This window comes from Clarias gariepinus, chromosome 3 (assembly GCF_024256425.1).
Source record: "Clarias gariepinus isolate MV-2021 ecotype Netherlands chromosome 3, CGAR_prim_01v2, whole genome shotgun sequence".
Lineage (NCBI taxonomy): Eukaryota > Metazoa > Chordata > Actinopteri > Siluriformes > Clariidae > Clarias > Clarias gariepinus.
The window spans coordinates 11,965,075-11,993,023 of record NC_071102.1 but is presented as its reverse complement, the minus strand read 5'-3'; the positions used below and the strand labels follow the sequence as shown (position 1 = coordinate 11,993,023).

Below are 27,949 nucleotides of genomic sequence, written 5' to 3'. Positions count from 1 at the left end.
CCGGAAGTGACGTTGAACCATGATGGCGGCGCCCATGCGCCATTTAGGCTGTTCTAACCTAATGTTGATGTAACTTTTGGACTTCGCAATTGAATGCTGTTATCTGGAGACAGAATGAACCGTAACATGAAGACGAACAAAAATTCCACCATGACACATTTTTAAACGGATCTATTTGTAAATGTAAAACCGAACTAAACAAAGTCAGCTAACTCAGCTAATGCTACGAGGTCATCATCGAGCTGCTGAAAATTCACCACGTGTGTTTAATTATTATTATAATAAGATTTAAGGATGTGGAATCAAATCGGTGTGAAAGTAAGATACAGTGGTGTGTATGTGGTACGCGGATTTTGCCGGGGATGTGTCGGAGGGAGGTTTCTATCACGTGTTGGTCCAAATGTCAGAAATTCCTCCGTCGTATCGAGTGATGATGTAGAGACCCGCCGTGTCTCCCCTCCGCCCTGGAGAGTTCTGTTCTTCGGAAGTGACGATTTCGCAGTCGAGTCTTTAAAACGGCTTCATGCAGCTCGGTAAGAAAGTGTCCGAGTGTCTCCTCAGTCTAACACAAGACTCACCACACAAGTGTTAAGACATTTGCATTGTAATGACTGATCCTCTCTGCACAGTAATGGACAATCATGGACATGGATCATCAGTACACACATGCACAGTTGCACATACTCCGGACATTCATGGACATTGTACATTTGCACATTTATGCACTTTTGCACATTGCAGATTATGGACATTTATGGACCATGGACATCTACACACACATGCACATTTGCACCCTTCCTGGACATTTCCATTTAAATTTATCCTTATATATTTTTTTCTCATTGTTTAGATATATTTTTTTAAATGTTTTGTTCTATTTATTTAAAACAACTTGGTAATTGTTTTTACATTTTAAATTTTAATATTTTTAAAATTTGCATTGTTCCTTAATGTTTCAGAGCCCATTCTGTGGTGGACTCGCTTGAGGTTGTCACTTTGTCCAGTAATGTCCCTGTATGGAAGTTTGCAGATCAGCACAATCTCCCGGTTCATCAGTGGCCCAGGGTGGAATCCAGCGGGCAGTTCGATGTCGGAGTGGTCGTCTCTTTCGGCTGCCTGCTTAAGGAGAGCCTTATCAACACGTTTCCATAGTAAGGCTGTTTGTCCTGGTATAGATTGTGCACCCTAGATTTAAGTTGGGTTGAAAATATCCTGCAATTCATGCATTTAAATAAATCATCATTAATGCATTAATAGAAACAGTAATGTTTGAGCCTGTGTATCTAGTGTTTGAGCATTTAAATCTTTTCTGTTCAACTGGTAGTGGGACGATGCTCAAACTCTTACTGTTGGCATCACAACGTGTTGGGTAATGGAGATAAAATAGTAATTAAACATATAAACCGGTATATTTATAAAGTGGTACCAAAGTTCATGGTTGATAATAGTAGTATTGCTGAAAAATGGATTACATTAAAGCAACCTCATCCACCATACTGAATGGTAGTTTTAAACCAGCAGGTACATCAGTGTTTTTTTTTTTTTTTTTTTTTTGGTAGCATGCTGTAAAACATGCATGTTCACATGCAAGGCCTGAGTCGTTTCAGGCATCATCGTATGCAGTCAACCTTTCAAACCCAATCCAACTACCAGTGGCTACTAATTAGTGTAGTGTGCTTCTCGTACTACATATAGACATTTCAGAATTAGGTCAAATAGATGGAGTATTTCTGGGATAGCACACAAAATTTGAGGAACTGGTTGTCAAAACCACCTTGTGTTTCCTTTAAATTTGAAAGTAGCCCTCAAAACTTATTTTAGACATTTTTTCCTCTAAATAAACATATACGGCTAAGGATTTTTTCAGCACAAGCTAAGCAATATGATGAATTGAATTTCATTTCAACTATGCAAACATGAATAAGCAAAAATATAAGCAAAAAAAGGGTCACATAGTGGTAAAATTTACATGTTATAAAAGTAATGCTAATTTTAGTTATATCTGACGTGGCTAAAAACCTTTATGCACAGTTTGATGTCCGAAGCCTCCCTGATAACACATACTGTACTAGCAACGCTTCCATATATTGTAAGCACATGTACAGTATACTGTATATTTGTAATAGTCATTAACCTATGCTGTGTTGCCTATGCTGTGGCGTGAGCCATCACCTGTGCAAAGTGGGTTAGTTTTCAATACCAGCATTCCATGTCTTGTTTTATTCTTCTCCTAACATGGTCATTATAGTTCTTAATTAATTAACCAACACCTCACACTTTTTCAATAGTCATGGTGTTGTTTAAATGTTGTCAAATATCCAAGAGACATCTGAGATAGTTCTTATCAATAATGTTAAATCAGCGATAAAAAGTTACTGTAAGTCAGTTTTAGTACATTTGAAGTTTATACTGAAAATATACTAACATTAGGCATCTTATAAATTAGACTTCTTATAAATGTGTAATAAATGTCTTGGATTTGTGGAAGCCTTTATCATATCAGAAACTACACATTATCTCTGTTTAATAACAACGCATACAATTTATTATAAATTGTTTGACGCATGTTGTCACCATTTACATGTTTATTATTGCAATGATAATGGATTAAAATGTATGTGCATTAATATAAACTTGTGATTTAAACAAGAACTAGGGCTGTTGTTCAAGCTACTCGTATATAAAAAGTAATCAATACCTTCTCAACAATCAAATTCATGAATTAAACAGTACTGTAGTACATAGTCATTTAAAAAATCCTCTAAAAGTCTCTCTGTCTGTCGCGTCCACCACATCTTGTATTTGTTTTAGTGGGATTCTCAACATTCACCCTAGCCTCCTGCCTCGTTGGCGTGGACCTGCGCCTGTTTTTCACACGATTTTACACGGAGACAAAATCACCGGAGTCACCATCATGCAGATTAGACCGAGGAGGTAGAAGCTTACTGCCTCATGTGAATAAGCATAATACCCTAGAGAACATGCAAAGCTTTTCTGTCTCTAGACTGCACTTTATATGTATCCAATAAAATTTGAATTTTAATTTGAATTTATCCGTCATTATTGATTAATTGATTTGTTATGGCGTCGTTGCAGGTTTGACGTCGGTCCGATACTTAATCAGGAGCTTTATGAGGTCCCTGAAAAGAGCACGGCTGAAGAGCTGGGAGGTTCGCTGGCAGTCCTGGGAGCCCAGCTGGTAAATACCGGATTGCTGATGAATATGTGACCTTAATTCAGTCTGTAACTTTTTCACATACTTCATAAGTATTTTGCTTTATGCTTGCATTGTTGTTTTGTAGGATACCCAAGAGTTTCATTTAAACCTGCTTGCAGTTAAATAATTACTGAAATAAAAAGGTCATGTATAAATCATGAGAGATTATATAAAAGTATTTGTCCTTACTGTCCTGAAATTTAAAATCCGAGAAGTTCATATACTGGCGTAAGAGTAAAATTGGCAAGATGTCAGGGCTGGAGGTGTGGCATAATATCTTATCCCTGTCAGTTACATTAAAACTAGCCAATCGTGGGCATTTATGAGCTCATAAATGTAAAGGAGGGCAAACAGCATGTTTCGCTGATTTGTGACGCAGCCTGAGAAGCAGTTTAAAAAGATTAATGTAGTTGGCCTCAGGTGTTACAGATGACGTATTGGCTCTCACTCTCCCCATTTGGTAGCTGTAATGGGATGAAAATGGCCAAAACTAAATTAATGGAAAGTGTATAATTTAAATTTCTGTCACGAGACATAATGTATAATGTCAGCCTAATTTTTTCTGTTTTCACAGTTAATAGATACACTCAGGAACCTTCCAGAACGAATAGCAAATAGGACAGAGCAGGCAAGAGAAGGGGCAACATTTGGTAAGAGGATGGATCTATATATTCACTACACTGATCTTCAAACCATTACTCTGGCATCTGATGTCTCATTTAAGAAGAACAGAATTTATATTTGTACTTTATTTTCAGCGCCTAAAATCAACTCTTCCTTGAGTTGGATTGTTTGGGAGGAACAGACGTGTGATCAGATTGATCGACTGTATCGTGCGATAGGATCTCGGGTAAGAGATGACTAGGGTGTTATTGTTTTAAGCTGTTTTTCTTAATCGTTGCGTGTCAGTTGTGAGTCAGGATTTCTGCATTCTCAGGTTCATTTGAGAACAATCTGGATGGGCCGTGCCATCAAACTTCTAGACTTCGTTGGAAAAAGCAACATGCCGTTTACAGGTATAGTGTTTTTGTATTTGACCAATAATACAGTAGATTGTAAGGATTGTGTGTGCCAGTATGAATGTTTATTATAAGATGCAGTTACATACTGTACAAATTCAATACATGCATTATGTATGGGGCCTGTTTAGAAAAATAATTAAATGTACTTTTCTCTCTTTTGTTGCATGTCTGTCAGCTTCAGAATTGTTGGCACCCCTAATAAAGATAAATAAAGAATGTCTGTGTTGTTAGTTAGCTAAATCTCACCCTGTATGCAAGAATACTAATTTTGAATTTAATATTTTTTAATGAACAAAACATGTTTAAGTAAATGTAATTAAGTTACATGTTTACCTATATGTAATCAAACTATGATTTTGTAATTACAATTTCTACATACTTTTTCATTTTTATGCAGAAATTTCACATTTCACTGCAGTCCCTGGGTCCATCCACTATCAAAAGGAATCAAACACCTTGTCAGTTTGCTGCAAGGTAAAGTACATACAACACTTGACATAATTTTTATGTATTCGTTTACATATCTATAGACATACTATAAATTTGGATATTGCATGGATTAAATAAATATTTATAATAATATTATAAATATTTTTCTGTTTATCTTTCAGGATGGATGGGTTGGATTCAAAACAGTAATGTTAAAAAAAAGATTATCAGCAGCAGATTTTTTTAATGGGTATCTTCACCAGAGCGCCCTGAAGAAATCACAGGCCCAGAGCAACTGCCGGTTTCAGAGCTACACAGAGAAATCCGGACAAAACTCCACATTATTGCTCAGGAATAAGACTGGTCATTAAAGCCCACCCATTAACACACATGAGAAATTCTATAATGTATAAATTATATACAGTGCTTAAATTGTCTGTTTTAAGACAGTGAGACAAAATTGTAAGACGTTTTTTTGGCACTAAATTATTGTAAAATAGTGTGTATATGTACATACTAATGAATGTTTATTTTAATGAAGCTTTTGCTTTTAAATGATTTGAGTGATTGTGGTTACAGTTTAAGAATTAGCATGATGTTGCTGGTGCAAAGATTCTACACACCCACATCAGACCTGCAGCTAATTTTTTTTTTTTACAAAGTATAAGAAATGAAATATATCCAGACTACTGAAATATAAACCTGAACGTTATAAAAGTGTCAGTTCTAAGCAGGTTTTTCCTTATTATTCAAGATGATTAGATGAAAATGACAGAATAGACAAAGTCATCGGTTAGTGATTTTGAACTTTGTGAACAACATGTTTTTTGTATATCCAAAACTGCTGACCTTATGAGATTTTCACACATACACAATGGTGCAAAAAACAAAGTCAAGGGTGGAAACAGGGTTGATACGAGAGGTCAGAGAAAAAAGGCCAGATCGTTTCAAGCTGTGAGGAAGAACTCAAATTTTCACTTTATTACACCATGGTGAAGCATCAAACATAGAACTTTGAGGAGGATGGGGTACTACAACCAAGTCAAATTCCAAGTCATAGGCAGAAGGCATAATGCATAAGGTACACCCTGGACAGGGGGGGCCAATCCAACGCAAGGCACACACATATACACACACTATGGGCAATTTGGGGATGGCAGTTAGTCTAGTCTGCAGGTCTTTGGATTGTGGGAGGAAACCGGAGTACCCAGGGGAACCCACCAAGCACGGGAAGAACATGCAAACTCCATGCACACATAGACAGAATCAAACCCAGGCCCTGGAGGTGCAAGGCGACAATACTAACTAAATATATATACACATATACATACAGTGGTGTGAAAAACTATTTGCCCCCTTCCTGATTTCTTATTCTTTTGCATGTTTGTCACAAAATGTTTCTGATCATCAAACACATTTAACTATTAGTCAAAGATAACACAAGTAAACAAAATGCAGTTTTTAAATGATGTTTTTAATTATTTAGGAAGAAAAAAAAATCCAAACCTACATGGCCCTGTGTAAAAAAGTAATTGCCCCCTGAACCTAATAACTGGTTGGGCCACCCTAAGCAGCAATAACTGCAATCAAGCGTTTGCGATAACTTGCAACAAGTCTTTTACAGCTCTCTGGAGGAATTTTGGCCCACTCATCTTTGCAGAATTGTTGTAATTCAGCTTTGAGGGTTTTCTAGCATGAACCTCCTTTTTAAGGTCATGCCACAACATCTCAATAGGATTCAGGTCAGGACTTTGACTAGGCCACTCCAAAGTCTTCATTTTGTTTGTCTTCAGCCATTCAGAGATGGATTTGCTGGTGTGTTTTTGGGTCATTGTCCTGCTGCAGCACCCAAGATCGCTTCAGCGTTCGTCAGAGTTGACAAACAGATGGCCAGACATTCTCCTTCAGGATTTTTTGGTAGACAGTAGAATTCATGGTTCCATCTATCACAGCAAGTCTTCCAGGTCCTGAAGCAGCAAAACAACCCCAGACCATCACACTACCACCACCATATTTTACTGTTGGTATGATGTTCTTTTTCTGAAATGCTGTGTTACTTTTACGCCAGATGTAACGGGACAAGTTCAACTTTTGTCTCGTCGGTCCACAAGGTATTTTCCCAAAAGTCTTGGCAATCATTGAGATGTTTTTTAGCAAAATTGAGACGAGCCTTAATGTTCTTTTTGCCTAAAAGTGGTTTGCGCCTTGGAAATCTGCCATGCAGGCCGTTTTTGCCCAGTCTCTTTCTTATGGTGGAGTCGTGAACACTGACCTTAATTGAGGCAAGTGAGGCCTGCAGTTCTTTAGATGTTGTCCTGGGGTCTTTTGTCTCTCACTGTGGTTCGCTGGAGTCCCAAAGCTTTAGAAATGGCTTTATAACCTTTACCAGACTGATAGATCTCAATTACTTTTGTTCTCATTTGTTCCTGAATTTCTTTGGATTTTGGCATGATGTCTAACTTTTGAGGTGCTTTTGGTCTACTTCTCTGTGTCAGGTAGCTCCTATTTTAGTGATTTCTTGATTGAAACAGGTGTGGCAGTAATCAGGCCTGGGGGTGACTACAGAAATTGAACTCAGGTGTGATAAACCACAGTTAAGTTATTTTTTAACAAGGGGGGGGCAATCACTTTTTCACACAGGGCCATGTAGATTTAGAGTTTTTTTTCTCCCTTAATAACGTAAACCTTCATTTAAAAACTGCATTTTGTGTTCAATTATGTTATCTTTGACTAATAGTTAACGGTTTTTGATGAGCAGAAACATTTAAGTGTGACAAACATGCAAAAGAATAAGAAATCAGGAAGGGGCAAATAGTTTTTCACACCACTTTATATACAGTATATATATATATATAAAATACTGTAATATGTATAGTATACAATATACACAGATCAGCTATTATATTGAGTCTGTCTTTCCTAGGTCTTTTTTTTTTTTTTTGCAATACAGTGAAGTGTTGTCACCTTTCTATCAAAACCAGCATTAACCTTATCAGCAATTCGCACAGGACAGCCTTTTGTCCCCACATGCATAAGTGAGCCTTGGCTACCCACGACCCTGGTTCACTAGTTTTTTCTTCCTTGGACCACTTTTGGTGGGTCAGGACCACTGCAGACTGGGAACATCTCACAAGAACTGCAGTTTTGGAGTCACTCTGATTTTTGTTCCTGTTGTTGGTCTTCCGGCTGTACAAGCTTTGCACAGGTTTTACACCGGATCTAGCCAACACACTTTAACCCTTGTCCTGAAAGCAGGAAAAAAAAATAAGTGTGAAGGTAAGAGCCAAATTGTGATTTCTAGACAACCGAATCAGAGCAAACTCTGATTTCAAAAATTGCAGCTCTTGTGGGATGTTTATGGTTTACAGTGTTCAGGTACTACCAAAAGTGAAAAGGTTATATAAAGGCTTATAATGTTATCAGAACACACAATGCATTACTGTTTTGGTGCCAAGAGGGAGACCTACTCAGTATTATGTTGGTGGTCATAATCATGGCATAGTTGTGGCTGATCAGTGTATTTACAGCGGACATACAGTGGCAGCATGATGGCCTAGTGGTTAACACTGTCCCTTTGAATCTCCAAGGTCCCTTCCCTATTCCCGCCTCGAGGTCTGTGTGCATGGAGTTTGCATGTTCTCCCCGTGCCTGGTGGATTTCCTCCAGGTACTCTGGTTTCCTCCCACAGTCCAAAGACGTCCAGATTATGCTAACTGGCTCTCACAGATTGCCCATAGTGTGTGAAAGCATGTAAGTGCTGACTAGAGGTCATGTCACGACTGTAAATGGGAATAAATACAATGATAACTCAGCTAGATGGATGGATGGAACATGTACAGCATGTACTGCGTGTGCAGTATGTGTCTGTTAAAGACTAGTCCCCTCTAGTGGCGAAACAAAAATACTTACCGAGGTTTCAACTTCAGGTTATTGATAAAAGTATGTTTTGTTCTAGCTACATTTAAGTCCATATTTATCCGTTGTAGTGCATTTTATATTTTTGTTTTTATGTGTTGTATTTTTTTTAAGCTGCCTGAAGATTGTTGCTTACATCCAGAATGATACTGACGTCGTTTTCTCTTGCTTCTGCATGAAAAGACAGCTTCGATGTAGGACGGTTGAAAATTGAACATTTGAGACATTTATATATTAAAATAAGTTTTTTTTTTTAGTTTTATTTGTGCCATATTAATCAATGAATGCATTGACAAAAATACAAACCAAATACCCGGATGAGAGGCTAGGCTCTGATTCGCTCAGTTCAGCCCCGTGGTTTACTGAGGTTGTCTACGAAACAAAAACAATGACATCTTTCAACTCCTGATGAACAAACAGGAAAAAATCCACAGGTATATTCTCTGACAGCTATAACGCTAACAAACCCAGGCTTCCTGTTAACGTTGTATTTCAGTGATGACGTAATGCGTAGGTCGGCTGCCTATTGGCTGAACCGTTTGTTTATTGTTACAGCGGTGACTAGTTCGGTTTCAGTCGCAACCTGTCAAACGTAGAGACGGAGCGCTTTGGGAAAATAAACCCGTGGTGTGACTTTTCACTGTAAGTAACACTCAGACCCTTTTCCCCCCCTAACAAATGATTACTACACTGTTGAACCAGTTTAACCGGTGAAGTTCCTGGAGTTTAACTTTGAGTTTGACCCTGAGTGTATTTTGTGACTAGAGAGCTAACAGAATTAGCAGGATAGCCGTTAGCTTCCTAAATAACGTTAACTAAACCGCGCGCTCGAGTAACAGAAGCTGATGGAATACAATAGAATAATTTACTTTATTATTATTATTATTATTGCTTACTTAACTGCTATGACGAGACAAGCTTTAAATATCACATTAACACATTATTTAAAGTGTGTTCCGAAAGTCTTTATATTTATACATGCATATAAAAATGAATAAATAAATATAGAAACGGGGAAATCAGTATATATCGGGTGTTTTTTTTTTGTTTGCAAAATGCTATTATATAATATTTACGTACATTTCGGTCTCTAACTAAATGATTTAATACTTACAACCTGTAAAATATTTACTTTAAATGTTAAAAATGCACATGGATGTGAATTCAATTTATAGCTACAGCAAATCCAAGATGTTGCTTAATGTTTAGATTTTTGTCTCAAGTCTTAGATAATGTTTTTTATATTGTTATTTGGTATTTTATCATTAGTTATTTATTTATTTATTTATTTATTTATTTAAAGAAATCAATATATGCAAAGGCTTGGTGAGTTTCCTCTAGGTAACCCGGTTTCCTCCCACAGCCCTAAGACATACAGATTAGGTTAATTGACATTGCCAAATTGCCACTAGTGTGTAAATGTGTGTGTGTGCGTGCGTGCGAGTGCGTGCGTGTGTGCATGCGCACCCTGCGATGGATCCAGGGTGTACCCCGCGTCATGCCCCCTAGTCTCCTGGCATAGGCTCCAGGCCCTCCGTGATCCTGTATACAGAATTAAGTGGTGTAAATAATGAGTGAGCAAGGATTGATGCAAATGCTGTTGTTATAAGTTATGGAGCATTAATGCTGAATTTAACGGTGATCACTTTGTTTTCAAAGGCTTGATTTAAGCTGAATATTATAGTTTGAATTTTTGTACAATACAATATGTGATTTAAAAAATTTTTTTTTTAAACTAAGCAATATCACACGAGAGGGTTTTTAAAAATTGTGATATTTATAAAACTGTGTGAAGAAATGCACTTCTGCACTTTGGCTGCACCCTCGTGCCTATGACGGCATCACTGCTGTGCTGATATTCTGCACAACAGCAATCACTTTTATATAACAGTTCCGCAAACACATGATTTATGTGTTGAATGTCAGCTCATTGCTTCATCGTGTAAAGCAGTATAAAATGTAGGATAATTTATCCCCAGCCTGTTCAGGTCAGTGTTTTTACAGTGTCTGAAAAGTTTCTCAATGTAATATATTAATAGTATATTTTAGTTTAACAAAGTAATAACAACACAAATGTGAATCCAAAGGTAATTCAGATGCCCTGGAGGTCCAATTACACATCTTACGTGAGGGTACTGTACATTACATACTCTTAGTCCTCCAGGGGATGGCGTGTAGTGTGTACAAGGTTCTCTCTCTCTCTCTCTCTGTAGGCTAAGAGAGGATTTCCACTCCATACTCTTGTGAGTCAAGGCTAATCTTGTTATGTATGGTATCAGCTTTACCTAAATTAAAATGTGTTACAAAATATATTTACTAGAGATGGTGAAAAATTGATTCAGTGATGTTTTGTGATTTTTTATTTGAGTGCAATTTATGTATTAATTCCAAAATAGATTTATAAAAAAAATTAGATATGTTTGCATTGGACGTAGTATAATGTTTCCATTTCTTTGTAATCTTCTAGGCAGTCTGCTCTAAACTCTTCACTCAATAAATAGCACAGCATCCTGTGTGATAATAATTAATTAATTGCTAAGGTTATTTAAAATTGTATCTGTTTAAAAAAAAAAAAGAATATTTATAAAATTGTGATGCGTAAAAAATCTCAATAAAAATCCAATAGTCATCTAGGTAGTGTGATGATATTATATTTGGTGGTGAGTCCCATCCCTAATATTTACACTGTAAGCATTAGAGCTAAGTGTGTTGCCATCCAGCCTGTTAAGGAACAACTTGTTTAATTGTACTTTATCATTTATAATGATTTTGATTCTCATTTTCTTCCAGTTACATTATATCGGATATTGACCACATAATCACAACATGACAGTGTATGTTTTGCTAAATATAAATCCAGTTATTCTCTTATATTTAAAGTTATAGTAATTATACAAATATACAGAAGCACTGACAGGTGAGTAATTCGGAAGCTTAGACAGTTAACCTTTGTTAAGCTTGGTGATCACTTTAAGTTTCTAGATGATTGATTTCAGATGAATTTTGCAGTTGTATTTTAATTAGTTTGAGAATTTTTGCTGTTTATTGTGGGGGGTTATCATGTGCAGTCATGTTATGTCAAACATTAACATAAACGTTTTTTACTTAAGCAATATCACATGAGAAAGTGCTGTTGCTGTGATGCTATCATAGGCATGAGAGTGCAGTTTGAGTGCCAAAGGAATCACAGCAGTCCTGTTATTTAATATCAACAGCACTCCCTTTCATGTGATATTGCTTAAGTGAAAATGTTAATATCTAACACCAATTATATTACACTAAAATTACTACATCTGCTTTTACTTAAATTAAACTGTTCAATGCTGTGTGTCAAAAGCATAAAAGATGCTGAAAATTGCAAATACAAAAGAAAAAAAAACTGCAAACAAAAAAAAAGAGAGGAATTATAACAAAGGGGCATAAATGTCAGCAGTGATTGATGATTTAATGATTTCATAGTTTGTTTTTTCATAGTTACTGTTTCAAATTATTTGCTCCACATTTAAACATGTGTTTTACTCTATATTATGTGTAGAGGACTGATTCAGACACATCACATCCATAGCGCCATTTTATCCAAATTTACGTTTCTCTCCTGGTACAAGTGTAACACTTTCAGCAGTTGTTTTTAAAATTCACCGTACTCTCTCTTAGGCGGCATAGTGGTGTAGTGGTCAGCAGTGTGGCTTCGCGCCTCCAGGGTCGGATTTCCAGTCTTTCCTTGGGTGTGTGTGTGTGTGTGTGTGTGTGTGTGTGTGTGTGTGTGTGTGTGGAGTTTGCATGTTCTCCCTGTGATTGGTGGGTTTCCTCTGGGTATTTGGATTTCCTCCCCCAGTCCAACGAAATGCAGATTGGCTTTATTGGCATTTCCAAAGTAGTCTGTGAGCATGTATGTGCTTGTGTCTAGGGTGTACCCCACCTAGTGCCCCAAGTCCCCGGGGAAAGGCTCCAGACTTCCTGCCACCCTGAACAGGATATAAGCAGTATAGAGAATAAGTGAGTGAGTGTACTGTCTCACAAGAATAAAAAAAATATCTGCGACATTATATTTCTCGGACAGCACTCTATCACTAGTGCCATTTAGATCTTCTACACTTTTATACTTGTATATTTTACATACATTGTGTTGGAATTTGTGTATGTGCCATGTTCTTGTCCTCTGTGTTCTTTTTTTAACCGCGTGCCATGTTTCCAGTGCTTACAGTTTATTATTACTTTGCTGAGTTCAGGGTACATTAATCATTTTGCACTTTCTTGGTAAGAGCCTGCAAATGTAGCACAAATATTTGTTGTATGTACAGTAATGGAAAAAAGGAATTAAAGGCTAAAAATAATATAAAAAAGTGGGCTACAATTTCTTTCTAAATGTGAATCGAAGCATTCTTAGGTTGTACAATTTTTTTTCTACTTAGTTACTCTAGGTTGGTTTATTTTTTTTTATTTATTTTTTTTTAAAATACATATTGAAATGTGTTATCTTTTTTGTTTGTTATTGTCACTTGATGTTATCAGTTTGTTTATAGAAAAGGATGAAGAGTACCCAATCATTATTTAGACCCTGATTAGTAAAAACTAGGATTTTATTTTTTTCACATGACTGCAGATGTTTACAACACTTAATATATGTCAATATACACATGACAATAAATCTCGAATAGTAGATCCTCTAAAAATATCTGTCATCATGACCCAAAGTTATGGCATGTTCCAGCACACTTTTTGCAATAAAGTTTTTGAATTTGCCCCATGTTTTGGGAACTTAAAGTTTTATATCATATTATTAAAAAATATTTGCATTATAAAAAAAAAAAGGTGTAAGCAAAGGTGTTTCTCAAACTATTCCTGAAGGTCTGTGTTTGTACTTTGTGTGTTGCAGCCATATAGTGTTTGCTGATGCATCAGTGTTAAGAATAAAAGAAATATAATTAAGATAGATGTGTAAAACAGTTTATACCTAAACAGTGAAAGACAGGAAAGGTGGGCTTTGTATTAACTTGAACATCTTTCCCATTATATTGAACTTTCAGTCTTATAGTACAGAGCATACTATCTGATATCACCCAAAATGAGGATGAGTTCCCTGTTTAATCTGGTTCCTTCCTAATGTCATATCAGGGAGTTTTTCTCTCCTACTATCGCCGTCGGCTTGCTCATCTGGGACAAACTGATAATTATAATTATACTTTATATATACAGTACCAGTCAAAAGTGTGGACACAAGTTTGCTTACAAGTTTGCACAAGCTCTACGTATTACTGGAAATTTCCAAACTTTGAAATACCACATATGGCATTAGGTAATTAAGTAACAACAACAACGACAGGCAGTTGTTATTTTAAAACACTGAGGTCAGTTATCCTAAAATAGTTCCTGCAAGAACAGTATTGTGTCAAGTGCATTTGCAAAAGCCATCAAGCACCATGATGAAACTGGCTCTCATTAAAAATATCTCAGAAAAGCAAGACAAAACCTTACTTATGCTGCAGAGGGGAAGTTTCTTTAAAGTTACAAGTCATTTAACAACCAGCACCTCAGATTAGAGCTGTTATGGAGGCTGAGCATAGCAGAATAGCAGACACATCTTAGTATCAACTGTTTAAAGGAGACTGTTGCATATTTTGGATGCATTTAGTATTGTTTTACAATGTAGAAGGAAGATCCGGACTCATCCATCCAAGAGTACACTGTTATTATATAAGTTTCTACATACTCTCTTACTTTAATTCTTGTTCACAGCTAACGAAGTGTTGCTGTTCTCTCTGAAACAAGGCTGCCTTGTGCTTGGAAGCACTGGTATGAGTTATTGTAAAGCTTGCTCAAGGAAAACATCTGAAAAATCCAGTACAAATCATCCAGTAAGGCTGGCTCAGCTTCTTCACCTGCATCCGCAAGTACTCATTTCTCAGACAGACTTGCAGACTCCAGGTTGGGCAAAGCCTTGCCCGCTGCCCCGACAACGCCCCAGCGGCGGCCCACGCTGAGTGTTGGCGTGCAATGGCGCGGCGGGACGCTGATAGTTGCCGCCGTGGACTGTGATGTCAGAGCCCAGCAGCCCGGGTGAGAGCCAGCGTGGCGCTCCCAAGTTCTTCGTGGGCTGCGGCGAGGATGAGAGCGAGGGCCTGGACGGCTACGGCAGTATGAGGACAGACATGGAGCTGTACGAAGATGACCTAGAGGCAGACTCGGTAAGGATTGCTCATGAGCATTTTTTTGATTGTGCATTTTTTTAAATAAATGTCATGCAATTACACTGGAATGGTCATTAATGGCCTCATAAGAATGCAGAAGTAAATGGACACCCAAAGTTTTATATGTTTGCACCAGAATTGAAACAAAAAGTAAAGGCAACAAATTTTCATGCATACAATTTTATTATAAAACTGTGGATATACTGTATATATTTACATCTTGAATCTCCAGTAGCAGTTCTTTGTGTCATTCTCTAAATTGTACCCCATTTGAGAAAGTATATTCAAGCTACTAGTTGTTTATCAATCTGCAAAATGCGCAAGGTAAAGTATCTTGACTATAGTGTTTTAAGTGTCTTTTTTTCACTGAATAGAAAAAAAATAAGTTCTTGGTAATTGGCTAATTGCTGTGTAAGAGGAATAAAACATCATCTCACATCATTTTGCTTCAGCAGCGTTTCTTACATGTTCAGGGACGCTGTAAGTGCTTCCATTCTGCTTGAGACCTGTGTTTTACATGACAGCCCTGTTGAAAAGCTGGCAGCGTCAGCATCCCTGACAGTACAGGAATGATGCATTGTGATAATAACTGTTTATTTGTTTGTAGTGTCATGCTGAGGTTTGAGTTCTCCACCCTTTTTACCACTTGTCACTAATTTGGTCTTTCAGCCTCCGGAGCGTCAGATCGTGGTGGGGATCTGCTGTATGATGAAGAAATCCAAGTCTAAGCCCATGACGCAAATACTGGAGCGTCTGTGCAAGTTTGAATACATCACTGTGGTCATCTTCCCCGAGGACGTCATACTCAATGAGCCGGTGGAGAAATGGCCCCTCTGTGACTGCCTCATCTCCTTTCACTCAAAAGGTGATTGCTTTTTAAAGATTTCCTCAAAATTTCTTTCTCCTTCCAGTGTCTGATATCACTAGTGTTGGAAAGTACTACGAGGCTGTAGTTTCTGCCTCCTCTGAGAGTATCAGGCGGTGCTTTTTAAGCATAATCAGCATGAAGTTAAACATCAAAAGATGAATCAGGCATGAATCAGACACAGACACATATCCTCCAACGCTATTGTTTATATAACCTCCAGACTAACTAAATACATGTAAGAAAAATACTGCTGTAAACCTTATGGTAAAGTACTGCTGTTTTTCACGTTATCAGCCTCATGCACAGTTTATACCTTTTTTCTATTTAAAATTTTTTATTTCCTTTTTTGATTCACTGATAGGTTTCCCCTTGGATAAGGCCGTAAGTTACGCCAATCTCCGCAACCCCTTGCTGATCAACGATCTTAATATGCAGTACTACATACAGGACAGGTATGACGGAAACACAAGCTCTTGTTATTACAAGATAGTAAACTCGTACAAAGCTAATCAAATTAGACATTATCATAGCTGTAATGCCAGCAAGTATGTTTTACAGCCTCAAATGCAGGAAAATTTAATGTAATTGTCAGTACTGTAACATTAACTTGCAAAACATAACCATGGTGAAATCATGGAATCTTTATGTTGGTAAATCATTCAGTATAGATACAGTTTGTGGTCTAAAAAATTGATTTGTGTCATTTGTAATTGGCAGCATAAACAGTAAAACTCTGATTTCTCTTTGTTCTATGAATAAGGCCTTGGTAATCCACTTCTTGTGTCTTAGTTTACTGTTAGTTTCTAATGCTGTAATGAAGACTGAAGGTGTGGCAGTTGTCTTATGTAATGTCTCTGCAGGAGGGAGGTGTATCGCATCCTGCAGGAAGAAGGGATCGACCTACCACGCTACGCTGTACTGAACCGGGACCCGGACAAACCTGAAGGTACGTCAGTGTGTAAGACATCTGGATGTCTATTTGAGTTCCTGGGATTAATCAAAAATATAATATGTTGTTTAACATTCATGACAGTGGAAGGGGTAATAAATAACAGAGCTTCTTGGCAAAGGAACATCCTGCTCTCTGTCTCTGCTTTATTTTAGTGCTTGCCTCTATAAATAGCTACTAATGTAGAGCAATTAGACCTGAGACACATAAATTACTTTGTTGAGTAATGTCGCTGTCAGGCATCCATTAACCCCATGTGTGTTGAATCCAGTCAGCTCATACAAGTGCACTATCTTGCAGAGATCCATTCAAGAACAGCACTTATTCAGAAGATAATCGAAGTTCTTAGAAGCAGTAGAGTGTTTAAACATTTCTGTTAGGATAAAAATAATGTCAGGAGGAGAATAAATCTCACGACACATACACAGATGTGGTAGTTGTGCTTCCTCATTTATGGTTATCTTTTTAATTCCACTGTACCTGATTTATTTAGTTTATTTTGTATGAATGTGGAATGTTTAACAGCGCAAGGTCAATTCCATAGTAAGGTCTAGTGTTTTATATGCACTGTGAAATCATATCCATTAGGGATGGTATTCACAATTCTGTGTTACATTTTCCCTGATTTTGTTAATTTTTTTAAACCTTTAAAAAGGTTAACTACTAATTAAATGTAGCCCATTCCTTATACCATTAGTTTTCTCACTTAAAAACCCAAGGTTGCATTTAAACAATACAGAACTTTAAATACAAGAGTTTATCGTTTAAATTAAAATAAAATTAACATAAAAGCAAAAGTTTTACTGAGCGGCACATATCTTTGTCATCCACAGCGAACACACACAGTACACACACATTAAACATACGCTCACACACTTACTCAATTACTCACATACTGCGGGCAGTTTAGGGACGTCAGTTAGCCTAATCCGCCTGTCTCTGGACTGTGTGAGGAAAATGGAGTACCCGGCAAAACCCATCAAGCACAGGGGGAACCTGCAAACTCTATGCACACAGGAATCGAACCCTTGACCCTGGAGGTGCAAGGCCACATCAATAAACACTATACCAATCTGCTGCTAACAGAAATAGAAAAAGTGTTTACAGAATTTTAATAAACTGAAATAATTGACATGGGCAATATTACACCAAATATTTATTAATTTCCCAGCCATGTTAAGAGTACAGCTGTTCTCTAGCTGTGTGAACTTTTAGGGAGATGATTGGATTGCCTATTTGAGAATGCCAGAAAATATCACTTTTGCATAAAATGTGGAAGATCATATGTATGCCTGAGTGTGTGTGTATGTATATATATATATATATATATATATATATATAGGTACATTTGAAGTGAACTACTAGATTGTACTAGACTACAGAAGACAGCTATTCTATAAATGAGATCAGAGGAGTAATATGCAAGCTAAATAGATTACATTTTTCCCTAAATTTGAACCTTTAAAAAGTTAAATTACTAATTAAATGTAGCCCACTCCTTATACCATCTGTAATTACTTTCACGCACATTTCTACGCATATTATTACTCAATTTAAAAGTTATTTAACAAAATTAAAAAGGTTAATGTTTCTTTTTTTTTTCAGAGTGCAATCTGGTTGAGGGGGAAGATCATGTAGAGGTGAATGGTGAGATATTTCCCAAACCCTTTGTAGAGAAGCCAGTCTCAGCTGAAGATCACAACGTGTATATCTACTATCCGACCTCAGCTGGTGGTGGCAGCCAACGCCTCTTTAGGAAGGTTTGTTTTTGTAGTGATCCCCTCCCATGCCCATATTTTTAATTTTACAGTCTTCTGTTAAGGAGTGACTCACTCTGTCAAGATGTGCATCACTTATTTAGAAACAGAGCAGACTTAATTTGTGTGAAGCTATAAAAACCGGAAGAACTGGGTAATAATCTTCCTGTTATTATGTTGTGTGTAGATCATTTTGAAATGTTCATTGAAGTCTTTCAGAAGAAGCATGGCATTTTGTACTTGAATAAAAGTAATTGAGCTTATAATTGTGGTATAAATCAGGTAGATGTTATTTTAACAATGAAAAAAAATTAATAGTGAATACTAATTCTTGTGGTTCACATGATTAAGAATTTAATTTTGCAGTTTGAGAACCCTTTGCATCTTTGACCCATGTAGATGTCCCATTGATGCATCACATCCTGCACACTTGAGGCAGAATGCACTGCCTGGCCAAAAAAGAAAAGTCACACACTTAAATATTGTGTTTAACTTTGATTATAGCATGTAGTGTGGTGGCCATTTCATCTGTGAAAATGATTTCTTCATGCTTGCATTGATCCAGTCTTTAAAATGTTGAGTCCAGGAATATGCTGTAGCAAGCTCGATTCCCATCTCTGTGTGCATGGAGTTTACTTGTTCTCCCCATGCTTGGTGGGTTTCCTCCAGGTACTGCAGTTTCCTCCCACAGTCCAAAGATATGCAGGTTAGGCAAATTGGCGTTTCCAAATTGCCTGTAATGTGTGAATGGGTGTGTGTATGTGTGTGTGTCCGGCGATGGATTGGCACCCTGTGCAGGTTGTACGCTGCCTCGTGCCCTAAGCCTCCTGCGATAGGCTCCAGGTCCCCGCGACCCTGAATACAGGATAAGGCAGTGAGTGAGTGAGTGAGTGAATATGCTATAGAAGACAAAAATCCCTTAATTTTATTAGTTGCAGGATGGGTGCATCTCTTCATGCACTTTCCTTCTTACCCTGACACGCTGGGATAGGGTCAATTTGGAATTATCAGACCACATGATCCAAAGTCCAATGTCATCACATTGTGCATGTGGAAATGATCTTACTTTTACTATTAAACATAATTAAAATTTTGTCTGTTAGTTTTTACAATACAGTTGCACAAACCAGTTAAGTGATCTCTGATCATGATCATTTATGACCTTTTTTCCAACCAGATTTCTTCCACAGAGTTGCTGGTTCAGCATTATCCTTCCAGGTTTTAATAACATGTTGGAGGGTTTTCCAGGATTTTTTATGTTTTCTTTGCTTGATTCAAGCCAATAATGTGGCCCTTCTAAAACAGGACTTTTTACTTCAGGCAATGTATTGTGCTTGTTCATAGTGTTGAGTAGCAAATACATTTGAAATCATGTTTAGAAATTTTAACTAATAATTTAGGTACATTTACCTAATTTAGGTTTTTTAATTAAACAAACATTACTAATCACTAACTAATCACAAAAGTCTGTCTACTTAATCTACTGTCTTGGATCTTGTTTAAGAAATAAATTGTCAGAAAAATTGACCTTCGGAGACATTAGGCTAATGATTCTTTAGTTTAAAGGTGTCAGTAATAATGTGGTCAGCCTGGTGTTTGTGGCAGGTGTTTATTTCATACAAAAGCATTTAGAAACTGCATTTCTTCTGCAGATTGGTAGCCGGAGTAGTGTGTATTCTCCTGAGAGCACTGTCAGAAAGACCGGCTCCTACATTTATGAAGAATTCATGCCTACAGATGGTACAGATGTGAAGGTAATGATCCACAAATTTACAATTCATCATTTTGTAATATATTTTTAATTTGGTTGTTATTCTCTCATAAACTATTCATAGACATGTTACACATAAGCAAAAAAGAATGTTCATAACTAATTATTTTAATATTTGCACACCCCTTGGAAATATTTCACGTGTGTGTGTGTGTGTGTGTGTGTGTGTGTGTGTGTGTGTGTGTGTTTGCATCTCTCAGGTGTACACAGTAGGACCTGATTACGCTCATGCTGAGGCTCGTAAATCTCCTGCCCTGGATGGCAAAGTTGAACGAGACAGTGAGGGAAAAGAAGTGCGCTACCCTGTTATGCTTACTGCTATGGAAAAACTGGTGGCTCGTAAAGTGTGCTTGGCTTTCAAGGTCATTGTCTTGGCTCATTCTTCATTGTGAAGTGGTGTGCTCTGGTTCAGAATCCAGACTTGCAATTTAAATCCTTTTTGACTTCCCGCAGCAAACAGTGTGTGGGTTTGACCTCCTCCGGGCCAACGGACACTCGTACGTGTGTGACGTGAATGGCTTTAGCTTTGTGAAGAACTCTATGAAATATTACGATGACTGTGCCAAGATACTTGGGTGAGCCAGTGTATTCTTATTAGTGTTAATATTTAAACTGTGATAGTGATTTACAGTACAGGTATTGCGATATAATGCGATAAAGAAGTTCCTCACAGCTTCAGTGTTTTCAGTTTGATCCTGAGCATGTTTCTGTCGATGTAGTGTTTTGCATGTTCTCCCAATGTCCGTCTGGGCTTTCTCCAGATTCTTCAGGTCCTTTGGAGAAAAAACATATCGGGAGGTGGGATTAAGAGTGTGATTGAGTATGCAATGGACTGGCATCCAATCCAGGGTGTATTTCCAGCTCTTGGGGCTCTGATCTGGCAGCACTACTCTCTTTCAGCAATCGATTTGTTGATTTTATTGAGATTGTATTAACCTGCTGCCACCTACTTGTCTACAAGAGCTCCAATTTTTTCAAAGGATAATATTTCTAAAATTCAGTTAAAATCAGACTCTGTAATATGACTTATTAGCAGCAATCATTGATCAAATATCATGATGTCTTAAAGATATAAGCTTGCATTGAAAATTATTGCCTGCCTCAGTTAGCGTTTATAGCTGTCTATCCAGGTGGAGAATATTGAATTAGCTTCACTATATAGCATCCACAGTACATGTCCTACCATGGGGTAATAAGAGTCTGTGTGTTCTTTATCAATAGGAACATTGTGATGAGGGAGCTAGCTCCCCAGTTCCATATTCCCTGGTCTATTCCTACAGAGGCAGAGGACATTCCCATAGTCCCTACCACATCCGGCACCATGTGAGTCTATAAAGCTGATTTACACACAAAAAAAAATTATTTCCTTTTTTTTTCCCATTTATTTATTTTTTTCTTGATTGAGTAAACAATTTCCATCTGTATGTTGTGTAATTTTTGTGGAATATGCACATGGAAATGGTTTGAAATAATGACTGAAGCATGTTTTATTTGCGTAGGATGGAGCTGCGCTGTGTGATTGCGGTGATCCGCCATGGAGACCGAACACCAAAACAGAAGATGAAGATGGAAGTCAGAAATCCCATGTGAGAGCCCACATTTGACAGTTGGTGTAACTCTATTAGATCCATAGAGACACACATGCTGAGGGATTTGTCTTTCTCAGGTTTTTTGAGCTGTTTGAAAAGTATGGGGGTTATAAGACCGGGAAACTGAAGCTGAAAAAACCCAAACAGCTGCAGGTAACATGTGGCTTTTACTTAGTTTAAGCACTTACACTTATATGTATTGTATATATTTTTTTCACTGCATGCAAATAGAGCACATATTTCACTATGAAGATACAGTACTGAAATAGATGTCTGTTGTTTTTTTTGTTTTTGTTGTTCCTTTACTTCTTGTACAAGTCCTGCTGTACTACTGTATATTGCATATAGTCAGGCAGTTTATAGTTACTGTTTTACCCTTCAGGAAGTACTGGACATCAGCAGGCTGCTGTTGGCAGATCTGGGGCAGCACAGTGACTGTGAGATCGAAGAGAAGAAGTCTAAACTGGAGCAGCTTAAGACTGTTCTGGAAATGTGAGTGAGTGTCTGCTTAGATCTTTGCCACTTAAATGGGATTGTTCAGTCTCCCTGGAGAATATCAAAAGTGTTTTTTATGGAAGATGTTCTGTACATAATTCAGCTACAGAGCAAATAAATAGCACCTGTACCAAAACTTTTATAGTGTGGCATAAAATATGATGTGGATGTAGGCCACACCACAGTCAATCTGAGACTCAGATTGTAGTTTGGATACGGTAGCTGTATTTTATTACCTTTGACAAAAGGAACTTGGCCAGGCTTTTGTTTTTTCTTTTTTAGTAGTGAATCTGCAACTTATAAACATTTTAAGGCCTCAGTTTAAGTGTTAATTTCTAATATTAGAAAAAAAAAAATCTATGGATTTTTTCTATAATCTAAAATATATAATATATATATAAAAATCTATAGATTTTTTTTACATGATTAATATTTGGAAAATGTCTTATTTTTAATAAAATAAGGAGTACTTGAATGCTTCAATTGTGATACATTGAGGTTTAGGTTTGCAGATTGACAAAAGGTTTGTCAATTGACATCAACTCCTCTCCAAGTGTTAGTGATTATTTTTTTTTTATATATGTTTATCATAACCTGATTAAGCTACGTGTTTTATCATGTTAAGTTGGTGCAGGTGAGACTGTCTTAGGGCTTCATTACTACTGTTGGTTTTCTCCTCATCACCTCTTTTGTATGTAGGTATGGCCATTTCTCTGGAATAAACAGAAAAGTGCAGCTGACTTACCTTCCCCATGGGCAGCCTAAGACCTCCAGTGAGGAAGAAGGTAGAGCGAGATTTAGTATTTTTACACTGTATTCCTAAATTGCTAGCATTGAGATATATATATATATATATATATATGCCTTTTTGCACTTGGTGTTGTTTGTCTTATAAGCAGATACACGAAATGAAGGTCCGTCCTTGCTGCTGGTGTTAAAGTGGGGAGGGGAGTTAACTCCAGCAGGCCGAGTACAGGCAGAGGAACTGGGTCGAGCCTTCCGTTGTATGTACCCTGGAGGACAAGGTACAGTGGTTGTTTTTTCTTCCTTTACCCATACTGTTTTTTTGTACATTTCTGGAATCTCTCTTTTAAATTTTTCATCATAGCTGTTCTATTCACTTAATTCATTTATCTTTCATTTACTTAATACACAGATGTATTAAGGAAATTTTAGCACTTTTCTTTAAGTGTAGACTTAAAAAATGAGACAAACACAGTTAGAACAACTCAAAGCTGTTGTTGCTGCAAAAGAATAAATCTTACTATATTTATAGTAATTATTATTTATATATATAATATTTAAAGTCACAAAGAATCTTTCTTTTAATGGGTTGTAATACTGTCATGACATTTCATTAAATAAAATTCCTAGGATTTAATGTGTGGCTGTTCTTATTGAGTGGGTTAATGTGCAGAGCCATAAATCACTTTCACTCTTCTTGTGTTAATAAACTGGAATTAGTCTGTGATGAATCCTTTTGTGATCTAAGTAATGTAGTGAGGTATGTGCATGCTCTAGTTGTCAAGGTCTTACTTGCTGATATATTCTGATGTACTGTATGTTTTTGTGTGTCTGCTGTGTGTAGGGGATTATGCTGGCTTCCCTGGCTGCGGCCTACTTCGTCTCCACAGCACATATCGCCACGACCTGAAGATCTACGCCTCAGATGAAGGCAGGGTGCAGATGACTGCAGCTGCCTTTGCCAAGGTATTAACCTGCCATTCAGATAAATGTTTCTGTGTGCAAGTGTGTGTTCTGTGTGTGCAATTGTGCGTTCTGTGTGTAGAGATGATTTTTGTGACATGTCTGGCAGGGGTTGCTGGCGCTGGAGGGCGAGCTGACACCCATTCTGGTACAGATGGTGAAGAGTGCTAACATGAACGGTCTGCTGGATAATGACCTAGACTCGCTGAGCGGCTGCCAACAGCGTGTCAAAGCCAGACTTCATGAGATCATGCAGAAAGATGAAGACTTCACTGATGAAGATTTCGACAAGGTGAGTCCTTTGTTTTTTTTTAATCAGCTGAAAATGACTCTGAATTGGATGAGTTTTTCAGAATGAAGGCTTCTAGATGTGTTATTTGTGAGTAATCAAATTCAACAGGGTGTGCTGTTATAGGAAGTTAATCAAAAAACAGTTTCATCAAAAGTGCCCCAATTATGTTCCTATAGCATGCACTTGTACATTGCTACCTTTTATTCTTTTTTCTCTTAGCTGGCGCCAACAGGCAGCCCCTCTATGGTGAACTCTATGAATGCTGTTGAAAATCCAGTAAGAACATGTGACAAAGTGTACAGCCTCATCCAGAGCCTTATCAGCCAAATAGAAAAGAAACTTGAGGATCCCAAATCCGCAGGTTAGTCAGTTAATATCTTCTAACTCACTTTTTATCATCAAGTAAATCATCAAACTTTTTTTTTTGAGGATATAAAAAAAATTCGTTGTGACTTTTTATTTTTATTATTATTACTGCAGCATTTTAGTTGACACTTTTAGGCAATCTTAAATATTGTCCTACTGGTAATACAAAAAAAAGGTTTGGGTGATCAGGATGAGTATTAATGACCAGTGTTTTAATTTCCCCTTAGATTTACAGTTGTACCACAGTGAGACTTTGGAGATGATGCTTCAGCGCTGGTCTAAACTAGAGAGGGACTTTCACATGAAAAATGGACGTTACGACATCAGCAAGATCCCAGATATCTATGATTGTGTGAAGTATGATGTTCAGCACAACAGCTCATTGGGCCTGGAGGACACTGTGGAACTGTTCACCCTGTCACGAGCACTAGCAGACATCGTCATACCACAGGTACATACTTCAAAGGCTCTGTTATCTTTAGCGGTTAACATAGAAATATCATTAATGCATTCATTAATTTAAAATGGGACTCCCAATACCTTCAGTTCAAATAAAATTTCATATATGCTTTTTTTTTATAACATCCTTGATGCCTATTCAGGAATATGGCATTAACAAGATGGAGAAGTTGGAAATAGCATATGGCTATTGCCTGCCTCTGATCAAGAAGATCCAGCTGGACCTACAGAGGACTCACGAGGACGAGTCGGTCAACAAACTCCATCCCCTGTAAGCTGGTTTTACACACATGTGCACATTTTTATTAAAAAACAAGTTTTGGTACATCTAAAATAAAAGCAAATGTGAAAAGGGAAGTTTGGGTTTTGATTCTGAGCTTTTTTACGTACTGTTTCATCCATCCGTGTTTGTTTATGCCTGTGCTCTTATTCTAGGTATTCCCGTGGTGTGCTGTCGCCAGGCAGACATGTACGGACACGACTGTATTTCACCAGTGAGAGTCATGTCCACTCGCTGCTTAGCATTTTCCGCTACGGAGGCCTTCTAGACGTAAGTTACATATAATTGGGAGCTTCAAGCTAGAGGCTAAATGCACTAACATGATCTTTTGGTTCGTTGTAGGAGGACAATGACCAGCAGTGGAGAAGGGCCATGGACTATCTAAGTGCCGTGCCTGAGCTCAACTATATGACCCAGATAGTTATCATGCTGTATGAGGACAACAACAAGGTATTTTTAAATCATGTATGAGTCAGTGTGGTTTGGAATTAAAGAACTACTGCTGTGTTTTCAGTCAGATCTCTGTGCTCTGCGTGCGTGGTCTATGCATTTTGTCACTAAATCTAAGAATTTTATATACTATAGGTTGGTTTATGGACATATGTATTAGTTACTTATGTCCATGAAACTCACTTTTGTTAAAAGACAAAAACTTGTGTTAGAAGGTTTTAGAATGTCAGAACAGTTTGATGTAGATTGAAAAGACATAATTAAAAAGTTGTGCAGCATAACCAGATGAAGGCTGAAGCACTTAAGTGTTTACTACCTTGACTATGTTGGTAATATATAATCCAAATTTTTTTATTCTTAAAAAGTAGTCTTTTTTTCTAAACGAACTTTTACTCACTTATCTTCTATACCGCTTTATCCTGCGTTCCGGGTCGCGGGGCATGCAGCCTATCCCTGGAGGCTTAGGGCTCGAGGACAGAGTGCCAATCCATCGCATGGCACACACACACATACACACACTCACAAACTCATTCACACACTAAGGGCAATTTGGGAACGCCAATTAACCTAACCTGCATATCTTTGCACTGTGGAAAGAAATTGGAATACCCAGAAGAAACCCACTAAGCACGGGGAGAACATGCAAACTCCATGCACACAGAAACGGAAATCGAGCATGGCCGGGAATTGAACCCAGACCCTGGAAGTGGAAGGCGATAGTGCTGATTTGGAGCTTAACAAATGCCTTTGACTTGAAAAAAAAAAGGAAGCTTCCTTAAAAATGTTTTTGTACCTTAACAACTGCCTTTAGAATTCCATTATATGTTTAAATTTTCTTTAAGTTTCTTTGGTATATTTTTTGCCCATAAAGGTAATAAAAATTGAGGTGTTTGGATACATACTTTGTCCATATGTTTTACTAGATTAATTTTTGTATTTATAAGCTATTTCCCTCAAAAATTATTCTATTAAATAGAACTTTACTGTATTGCAGGACCCCTCCTCAGAAGATCGTTTCCACGTCGAGCTGCATTTCAGCCCTGGAGTTAAAGTGTGTGAAGAGGAGAATGCACCAATGGGCTTCGGCTTCCGTCCTGCTTCTTCTGAGGTAAGAAGAGTAACTAGAATTTTTTTTTTTTCTTGAAAAATGCTGGTTGTCAATCAATGATTTTGAATCAATATTGTGTATCACTGATTATAATTTTTTCTTTAGAATGACCAGAAGCAGACAGATCCTGGAAGTTTGGAGAACCTTGTAAGGGATGAACCAGACCAAGCCTTACCCCTATCTGAATCTGGAGGCCCTCAGCGTAGATCTCCTCTTACTCGAAACCGCAAGACTAGCTCCATGGAGGTACAATCTTCTCATCATAGTCCATCCAGCCCTCCCAGAATGTCCACCCCCTTCTTTGTTACCAGATGTACTGGAGTTATCGCATTTATTTAATGTTTCTGCATCATTGTAGTACGTCTTAGTGTAAATGCACATTTTCTGTAATAGGACATGTGATTTAAAGAAAAATGAGAAAAAAAAGAGTTGAATTAATGGGAGCTGTTTTTTAGGATCAAGGATGGTACTGAAAAAAAAAAATCAGATGCATCCAAGTTTAAGATAAAGAGGGGGGCCTCAATGGATTGGATTTTGTTTGTTCGGCACGTCCTGTGGATGCTCGAGCAAATTGAGAGAACCTTAAACGTTTTGCCTGCTAATCGCCCAAACAGCAAATTATTTTTTTTCAGTAATTTGTGCTGCATTGGCTCTTTTGTGTGATCAAACAAGACCAGGGCAGGCCGTTGGTCTCCACAGGCATAGAGGAACCTTGAGGGCCCATTATTTTGTCTCTAGTTTACTGGTGTAATTAATAATCCTTTTTTGTTTTATTTTTGTGCAGGTTCTGTCAGAGACTTCGTCCTCTAAAGCAGCCAGCTATCGCCTTTTCCCTTCATGCTCACGCCAGTCTCCGGAGATGAAGCAGAGTGGATTAGGTTGGTATCATATGTCTGTCTATCTCAGTTGTCCCGGCTGCCCTTCCCATGCCTCTCGTTCAGTCTAAAGAGTCATGTCTGGATTAAGTTTCTAACTCATTACCCCTTCAGTGCCCTGTACATTTATGTCAGAAAGGTCATGTCAGTTCCCTAAATAGCCTACATAACTAGACGACTAGTTTAGACGCAGGTGCTGAGAAATAGATAAT

At 37.6% G+C, this 27,949-nt stretch overlaps 2 protein-coding genes across 5 annotated transcripts in view; both read left to right on the top strand.

Annotated features, from left to right (window-relative positions):
- The first annotated feature begins 17 nt into the window (after window positions 1–17).
- On the top strand, window positions 18–5,223 carry mtfmt (mitochondrial methionyl-tRNA formyltransferase). The gene is made up of 9 exons (XM_053492815.1): window positions 18–533; window positions 960–1,151; window positions 2,812–2,934; window positions 3,097–3,199; window positions 3,792–3,867; window positions 3,976–4,067; window positions 4,155–4,233; window positions 4,637–4,713; window positions 4,851–5,223. Exons 1-9 carry the CDS (start codon window positions 295–297, stop codon window positions 5,037–5,039), a joined length of 1,170 nt encoding a protein of 389 aa, XP_053348790.1. The 5' UTR covers window positions 18–294; the 3' UTR covers window positions 5,040–5,223.
- Window positions 5,224–8,951: 3,728 nt separating this feature from the next.
- The window catches only part of ppip5k1a (diphosphoinositol pentakisphosphate kinase 1a), a 33,352-nt gene continuing 14,354 nt past the window's right edge, over window positions 8,952–27,949 (top strand). Inside the window, exons 1-26 of one of the 4 annotated variants that reach the window (XM_053491566.1) lie at window positions 8,952–9,017; window positions 9,139–9,225; window positions 14,320–14,768; window positions 15,441–15,636; window positions 16,001–16,091; window positions 16,500–16,585; window positions 18,194–18,348; window positions 19,998–20,099; window positions 20,317–20,478; window positions 20,570–20,691; window positions 21,338–21,439; window positions 21,616–21,702; window positions 21,783–21,858; window positions 22,088–22,197; window positions 22,900–22,985; window positions 23,100–23,225; window positions 23,789–23,910; window positions 24,017–24,199; window positions 24,419–24,560; window positions 24,793–25,016; window positions 25,168–25,295; window positions 25,460–25,574; window positions 25,647–25,754; window positions 26,749–26,862; window positions 26,968–27,108; window positions 27,647–27,740. In XM_053491566.1, coding sequence (XP_053347541.1) covers window positions 14,619–14,768; window positions 15,441–15,636; window positions 16,001–16,091; window positions 16,500–16,585; window positions 18,194–18,348; window positions 19,998–20,099; window positions 20,317–20,478; window positions 20,570–20,691; window positions 21,338–21,439; window positions 21,616–21,702; window positions 21,783–21,858; window positions 22,088–22,197; window positions 22,900–22,985; window positions 23,100–23,225; window positions 23,789–23,910; window positions 24,017–24,199; window positions 24,419–24,560; window positions 24,793–25,016; window positions 25,168–25,295; window positions 25,460–25,574; window positions 25,647–25,754; window positions 26,749–26,862; window positions 26,968–27,108; window positions 27,647–27,740 — 3,022 coding nt within the window. In that variant the 5' untranslated portion in view covers window positions 8,952–9,017; window positions 9,139–9,225; window positions 14,320–14,618. Of the gene's footprint in view, window positions 9,018–9,138; window positions 9,226–14,319; window positions 14,769–15,440; window positions 15,637–16,000; window positions 16,092–16,499; window positions 16,586–18,193; window positions 18,349–19,997; window positions 20,100–20,316; window positions 20,479–20,569; window positions 20,692–21,337; window positions 21,440–21,615; window positions 21,703–21,782; window positions 21,859–22,087; window positions 22,198–22,899; window positions 22,986–23,096; window positions 23,226–23,788; window positions 23,911–24,016; window positions 24,200–24,418; window positions 24,561–24,792; window positions 25,017–25,167; window positions 25,296–25,459; window positions 25,575–25,646; window positions 25,755–26,748; window positions 26,863–26,967; window positions 27,109–27,646; window positions 27,741–27,949 lie in introns of all 4 variants that reach the window. The other 3 variants (XM_053491565.1, XM_053491568.1, XM_053491567.1) reach the window with 3 other exon arrangements.

Bases quoted from the DNA above. Each gene is read 5' to 3' on its own strand.
- mtfmt (XM_053492815.1), top strand. From the start codon at position 295: ATGTGGAATCAAATCGGTGTGAAAGTAAGATACAGTGGTGTGTATGTG. The intron at 4,234-4,636 runs GTATAGTGTTTT...ATTTTTATGCAG, and splicing joins AAGCAACATGCCGTTTACAG to AAATTTCACATTTCACTGCA. The intron at 4,714-4,850 runs GTAAAGTACATA...TTTATCTTTCAG, and splicing joins CCTTGTCAGTTTGCTGCAAG to GATGGATGGGTTGGATTCAA.